Below are 7,251 nucleotides of genomic sequence, written 5' to 3'. Positions count from 1 at the left end.
AGCAGACAGCCCAGCCCAGCCCAGCCCAGCCCAGCCCAGGGCTGGAAAACAAGCTGGGAGACTGTTTTAACTAGAACTAGGAAGGGGGTTGGGACAGAAGTTTCATAAACCGGTTTGACCAAATCAATTAAGTCTGATACTACATTCAGTCAGGTTTATCTTAAACCAGTTTCAGCCATTTTGAAACTGGTGTATGTACACTGAGCTTCTGTTCTGTTACAGTTTTAAACCAGTTTCTGATCACTTAAACCAGTTTATGTGTAACTTCTGACCCTAGCCCATGTGATGCTAACTTTGACACTCTCACCTTGGGCTTTTTTCAGGGCATGTGGCAGGGTTTGCAGGGTTCTAGATCAAAAGAATCATGGAGGTGCTTGTAGAAAGGCCTGTAGGAAGTCGGTTGGGTAGCATGGAAGTACATTGGCACGAGTGCATGAGAAATGCTTCATCCTCCATGCCAGGCTTTTATCATTCACTGACTCAATTGCCAAGACAAATGGCATAGTGCATTGTGGGAAATTAAGCCAGATCTTCACTTGTATTGGTTTCTTTTTATACTCTAAAGTTTTTCTGAGGACTCAGAATTTCTCCGGACACAGAGCGATGTTCCAGGCCTCAGCCACTCCAGGCAGGTTTCCATGTGAGGAACAGATGACTAGTCCATGCTGCTTGGGTATGAAGAAACTGAGCCCTTGCTACAGGCAAGCAGAAGGTAACTGTTGTTATTGCTGTTCTGCTTTTTCTTGGGTTTCAGGGAGGGGTCAATTTCTCAGCCAGAAAGGAGCATCCAGTGCTAAGGATCATCAATATCTTTGTCACCACAAACTATTCTCCCATTCATCTCTAACTCCTGGGTTCAATGTCCTTGGGGTTAGTTACTGGGACGGTCAACATGGACAGAGCTTGGTTATGCTAAGAATTTTCTTTTGGGCTGTGGATGGCAGAAGTCCTGGTGAGTTCAGAAACGTCCCCAGGCTTTGAGGGCTGTGCTGACCTCTCACTGCAGTCTCCTTCTTAGCAGACACTGCACTAGCACTAGTCTCACTTCCTCTAGGTTCAATGTCTTTCTCTCCTGTTAGGGAGAAGGGAGCCCTGGTCTTTACAGTAGTAGTGACTTGGTCTGGTCAGCAGTGCTGACTGCTACCCTGTGGATATAAGGCACTCTTAGGATTCGAAGGGAGTTCTGCCTACGCCTCTGAGCCGAGAGACAGGCGGTTGCGGTGTGAGGCTACATGGAAGATGGGGTTTAATGGAGTTGTTGACTGGCAGCTGCCTAAAGCAGTGTAGATAGGAAGCTTTGCAAGGGGGAACCCAGAGACTTTTAATTCGCGATTCTTTTGGTTTCAGGTCCAGCTGAAGTGATTCAGTTTATTTCTGATGGAGAAACTGTTGGCCTTCAGTTCCCTGCTGCCCACCATGATTTGGAGTTGTCCCAGGTGATTGCCAGCAGCCCCAGTCCCAAATCCCAGCTGGCGAGGAGTGTCTTGGAGACCCAACCCCTGATAAGGAACTCAGGGTGCAGCGACGGCTCTGCAGGGGGCTTGTCTTCCTCAGATGTCAGGCAGGGCCCAGTTGAGTTCACAGAAGCCCTGGCCCCTCTCTCATCATGTGCCTCAGAGATGCAGCACAAATGGCCCCATGCCCCAGTGGAGTGCACCGAGCTAGACCTGCAGAAATTCTCCACGCAGGCTGAGTGCATGGGCACTGGAAGGCAGGAGGATGCAGCAAATGAGGTGGCTCAAACAGTCCCAAGAGCTAAATCTGAGTTAACCCTTGAAGCAAAGTGTGGATTCGTTATGGAGCCTGCCAGGGGCTTGTCCCCAGCCTGCCGAAACCCCACAGCTGAAAGTGGGGAGCAGCCAGTAAGTTCACCCCACCTCACCCCTCTGTATGAAAAACAATAGCATTATGGGCCTGACACAGGGAGGGAAGGGACAACAGAGCTGGGAGCACAGAACCTTTCCCCTGCAGGTGGTTCAGCTTCAGCACTGGCCAGTCACCATGTGATGACTTGTCAGTGATATGTAATCTGAGTTTGGGAAAGAGCTCAGCCCAGCTCCCACTGGTCAGGTGAGCAGCTCAAAAATCCAGTGATCTACCAGAAATCTAATTGCATCCTCATTAGTTAATTGTGGGGGTTTAAGTGAAATGGACATGCCCCTTTGCAGAGAACTGATGTAGGCCCTACCAACTCGTTTCACAGGATAATCAAAAAACTATGGGACATGGAGCCACTGCTCACCTCAGCAGGGTTCAAGATACCCAGCCTGGCACAAGGGCAGAGTCCCTTCATAGAAAATACAAGCGTATCTTTAGTTAGGCATGAGCCTTGCACTCCACCTGACTCTAGCATCACTTGTAAATGAATCAACCTTGCAGATTTGCCCATGTAGAACGTTGATCTGGAGATGAAAAATTCCTGATTCTCAGGCCCTTGAGCCATCCAGTTCTCATTACCAGTTAGTAATGAATAGGTGTGCTTTCTGAGATGCAAAAAAGTCCCACTCAGCAAATGATGTAATAGTTTAGATTCAAGCAATGCTTGAAAATGTGGTTTGCTGGAAGGACATAGTGCTCTTACTGGGGTTGTGGAGGATTAATACCATACAGAACAACAGTTATGCCCCTGCTAGGTGCACCATGGGTCCTAGGGGCATTGACAAGACCCACATGTGGTTGTTGCTCATTCTCTGATGAATCTCCCCAACCTTGGGGGCTGTGTCTTATCAGGTGGATGACACCCGGAGTCTTGTGACTGGGATCACCAGCACTACACAAGGTGAGAAAATGTCTGGGTTGTATTTTCTGGTCATGCTTTTGCTCACTAGGGGTCAGAGTGGAGGGAGCTAGGCCCTAGGAAAAAGAGAGCCTGCAGCGGCCCACCCAGGCCAGCATGGCATTGCCAGTTTCTGTAGGAATGTGCATCTCTTTCATTGTCCTGTGGTTATGGATTCAGGGAACAGATTTTAATGCAGGCCTTTCTATGACACTCATTAAACCATTCCCTTCTTTTAAAAGTGAGGGTTAAGCCCCCTCCCTCTCCAGGGATGAGAGCTTGGCTCCATGATGCTGAGTACTAAAATCAAATGCTCTGGGTGGCAGAGGTGTCTGCGAGGTGGGGCAAGGCTAAATATGTTACAGTGTCTTATCAGAAGCATGGACATTAGGAAGTGATATGATCCTGGCCACCCTATTTGCTGGGTGCCTTTGCTCTAGCTGATAAGAGACTCACCCCACTTTCTTGTACTGCCATCCCCAGGTCTCCCGATAGCACAGCTCCCTCACTCCTTGGTGCTGTCGCTTGGCTTCCAGTTGGACCCTTCTTTACCTGGTGTAAAGAATTTCAGCCATGTGGGGATGGAGCTAGGGGTCCCAGCCCACCTGGTGAGCAAGATGTCTGGATTTGAGCAGCTGGTCACTCACCTCACCTCCTCAGGGGACACAGTCACCGTTCCTGTCCTGGCCCGGGCCCTACAGCAACTCCACCGTTTTGATGCCTTGCTCTTGCTGTGTGATCACTTTGCTGTGAGCTAGACCCTGAGCTTCCGGTGGTAGGTAGCACGATGGGAGCAGAGGAGCTGTAGGTATTTTATCAGCCAGAGGGACCTGGCAGCAATGTGCCCATCTGGTCTCCAGTGCCATCTGGTCTTCAACTGTGTGAAGAAGGCCTTTGCATCTTGAGGTAAAATCACAGGGTAAGCAGGAACACTTTGCTTATGAGGAAAGCAAGGGGAACCAATGAGAGTATCAGCCCCGTGCACTTTGGACACCCACAATGAGCTTTTCATATACCCTGGACCACTGCTGGAGCCGTGCCTCATGCTGGCCACCATTGGGTTCTTCAGTAATGATGCACAAACTTCTTCCACAGTCTGCCTTCAGACTTGTGTATATCTGTGTCCAGAGACAAACTGGCCTTCCTGGCTACTGTGAATGGCTTTAGGGCCTTCTGCCTCCATGGCCTGGTGCTGGTGTGTGATAAGACTGATCCTTGGGAAGACTCAGTGTTAGCTGGATTGGCCTTTTAAAATATTTTCTGAACCACCCAGCAGCCATGACCCTTCCAGGTGGTTCAGTCTTTATGGGTCTTCTTTGTAAACCAGTAATTTGGAGTTGTTTCCTGCCTCTGTTATTCTCCGTGGGGTTGTTTCCTGCCTGCGGACTAAGTTCTCTCTCTCTCTCTCTTTCGGGATCCTCTTGGTTGTTGTGATTGGTTTATTCAAAGGGATACATGGAAGTGTATTAAAATAGCCTTCTCTTCTTAAGGGGAGTTTTGGTCCACTCTGCTGTGTGGAGCTGTCTCTCACAGGCCCAGCAGTCATTTCATGAATCTATAACTTTTCAGATATGGGCCTTCCCCATTTAGCAAACACTGGATTTCTTGGGTTTCTGCTCAGCACCCAGAAGCTGGGGCTGGTTTTTTGGTGTCTTCTTCCTCTGTGCACTAATACAGGGCACAGTTCTTGAAGGGTTGTTCAGCTGTAAGTTCTCCAGGGAGGCTCACGTGCCATGCCAAAATGGTGCTACATTTCAATTTCCCTTCCTGGTTATGGACATGGTACCATTTTCTTCAGAAGGATATTTCAGATCAAGAGTTGGGGTGTTTAAGTTTTGTGGAATTTTGCTCCTAAGTAAGACAGCAAGGTAGTCATTGCTTTCCCTCATCTCCTACCCAGCATCTCTGCCTGCTTGCCACACAAATACTTGCTAATGGGCTCTTCCGTGCCAATATTTGTGGCATCTCACAGCAAGGGTTTTGTCACATTCAAGTCTTCTATGCATCTTAAATATCTGAGGTTTTAAGGATACATGATCAAAATGGGACCTGGTGTAGCACAAGGTGTAGGTTTCTTCTTCATTTCCTGGCTGTAAGTGCCCAGATTATATCTTGAAATATGGGGAGCCTTAGCTTTTATTTTGGTAGATCATGAATGGATTCAGCGATTTTTAGCTGGTAAAGGTAATAGGCAGCTAAATACTATTGACAAGTAGAAGGAATCTGCAAGGGCCTCTGTACAGAGAGCAGGGGCAGGGAGTTCTCTTTTCAGTACATGTGTGTTTGATTTAGCTGATGATCTTTGTGGCTGGAAGCCCAATGGTTGTGGGCTCATTACAATAAGTATTAAAATAATTGTGCCATTAGTAATAAAAACGGCTGTTTAAAATCATTTTGTTGTTCAGGCTGGAAACAGCCTCACACTGATTTCTGAGGATGGCCGTAACAAGAGTGGCTTGTCTTTACTTCCCTCTGCGAAGATGTGTCAGAACTTGCAACAGTTCAACGCTGTTTGTCTTTCTGATGTTCCTGGAGCTGGTGCCTGTAGGCAGATTCCATAGCTGGTGGCTACAGGTTTCCAGGCCGTTTTCACAATTTTGGCCGTTTTTTGGATTTACTCTGTGTGAAACGATTAACATGATTTGACAAATTGGATCAGGGGAGATGTGCGAGGTATGAAATGATCTAAAGTGCTCATAAGCCTGGAAAAATCCTTCCACTTGAGAGCTGTTTTGACTGACAGAAGCAACATTAACACAAGCCTCTAAACACGGTATTTTCATCAGGGGCAAATACTTCAGGAGAAAATGAGACACGCCTCTCACCTCCTAGGGAGAGGCCAGGGTGGATATGGGATAGGAATCCAGTGCTGGTGATCATCTGCAGTAGTTTGCCTTGTGGCTGCAGAGTACACCCCCGTCCCTTCCTGCGATGATCACTGGCGTGTGACAAACCCTATTATATTGTCAGTGTGTTTTCCTGCCCTGGCTCTCAGCTGTGCCATGCTGGATTCCTTTCATAGCAAAGTCTTTTTCACTGAACAACTGTGCTCTATGGAGAGGAATTGCTGGGAGCAGACTTGCACTAAGGAGTGTGCAGTGCATTCAGTCAGGGGCTTTTATTGTAACCCCAACCAGGGTTTCTCTACAATTTGCTGTAGGTAGGATCTAGTGAGCATCTACCAGGTAAAATTGGACCCAGGCTGACTTAAGGAGGCCACTGCTTTTCTTTATTTATGGCTGAAGACTGGCACCTAGTGGAAGAGAAAGGAAGCTCCTCTAATTATCTCTATCCTGGGCTCTAGGATGGGTTCTGTGTTGGGAGGGGGTACGGGTTGTTTAAAACCTGTAACCGAGAAGAATGTGGCTAGCTCCACTCTGACCAAGGTACTGGTGTTGGCCTTTTCCTGTGTGTGGCTCAATATGCCATGTCATTCTGTACTTTGTTGTGCAGGGATTATTATTTTTAACAGGGTCTTTAAACTGATGTCTGGGGCCAAGGTTCAGATTGTGCCACCTAGCTGCATATCTCCACCTTGCTGTATACTCCAAATGGTGAGAGTCTAATGGAGCATTGTTAATCCCAGGAGGTCTGGGACACTGCACATTCTGAGCAGATTCAGTGGTGCTGAGCAGTATTAGGAGGTGAGGAGGAAGTTTTGCTGGGTTCACAGCTTTGCTGAAGTGCTCCAGTTAGTATTGTGTGCACTGGGCAGTTCTCGTCTTCCCATGAGCCCTTGAGACCATGAGTTGGACTGTACCTGGTGAAACCTTCCCTTCCCAGAGCTAAGAAATTAAGCTGTTCATACTTGGCACCTTTCTTGGCAGCTTCTGCCCTGCATGTTGCATGGCATACAGGCCAGTTTGTTCACGTTGCCTGAGGATCAGTGGAGTGGCAGGGATGTAGCATGATTTTGGCTGGATGTACTGGGAATGGTTGGTAGCAGGTGGGGAGGGATAGAGAGAAGAGGGCAGGATGGTTTTCAGTGTTCCTAGCAAATGACTGCGCTCTGGTTCATGACAGTTAACAAGAGTGGCTAAAAGCCAACAAACGCCAAGATACAGAGCAGAAAGGTCTTGTGAATGGCACATAGCACTGGAAGTCAGGAGATCTGGGATATGCATACAGCTGTGCCACTGCCATGCTGATGGACCCTGGGGAAGTCCATCATCTCTCTGTGCCTCAGTTTCCCCAGCTCTAAAGTGCAGCCAATACTCCTTGCCTACCTCATAGAGCTATTGTGAGGCTTAATGTTTACAATTTCTTTGAAATCCTCAGATGGGAGATGAAACAGAAAACAGTATTATCCCACTGGTATGAAACTTGATCCTATTAAAGTCCCATTAAACTGCCATTAACTTCAATGGAATCAGGATTTGGTACGTAATGTTCATTGCACCCTTCTTTTCTTTTTTTTTCCTCTCCATTTTCCTCCCTCCTGAAACACCCTCCAGGTTTCCTGCTCTCTTTTGTTT

General features: G+C 47.7%; 1 protein-coding gene across 1 annotated transcript in view; it reads left to right on the top strand.

Moving 5' to 3' along the window:
- EDA2R (ectodysplasin A2 receptor) overlaps window positions 1-7,251 on the top strand; it is a 14,438-nt gene that overhangs the window by 6,556 nt on the left and 631 nt on the right. Inside the window, exons 6-9 of the mRNA XM_019521095.1 lie at window positions 566-712; window positions 1,348-1,862; window positions 2,731-2,779; window positions 3,260-7,230. Coding sequence (XP_019376640.1) covers window positions 566-712; window positions 1,348-1,862; window positions 2,731-2,779; window positions 3,260-3,534 — 986 coding nt within the window. The 3' untranslated portion in view covers window positions 3,535-7,230. The remainder of the gene's footprint in view (window positions 1-565; window positions 713-1,347; window positions 1,863-2,730; window positions 2,780-3,259; window positions 7,231-7,251) is intronic.

This window comes from Gavialis gangeticus, unplaced genomic scaffold (assembly GCF_001723915.1).
Source record: "Gavialis gangeticus isolate Ggan-Ray unplaced genomic scaffold, GavGan_comp1, whole genome shotgun sequence".
In the NCBI taxonomy this organism is placed as follows: domain Eukaryota; kingdom Metazoa; phylum Chordata; order Crocodylia; family Gavialidae; genus Gavialis; species Gavialis gangeticus.
The sequence above is the reverse complement of the archived record's forward strand: the minus strand, read 5'-3'. Positions and strand labels throughout refer to the sequence as shown.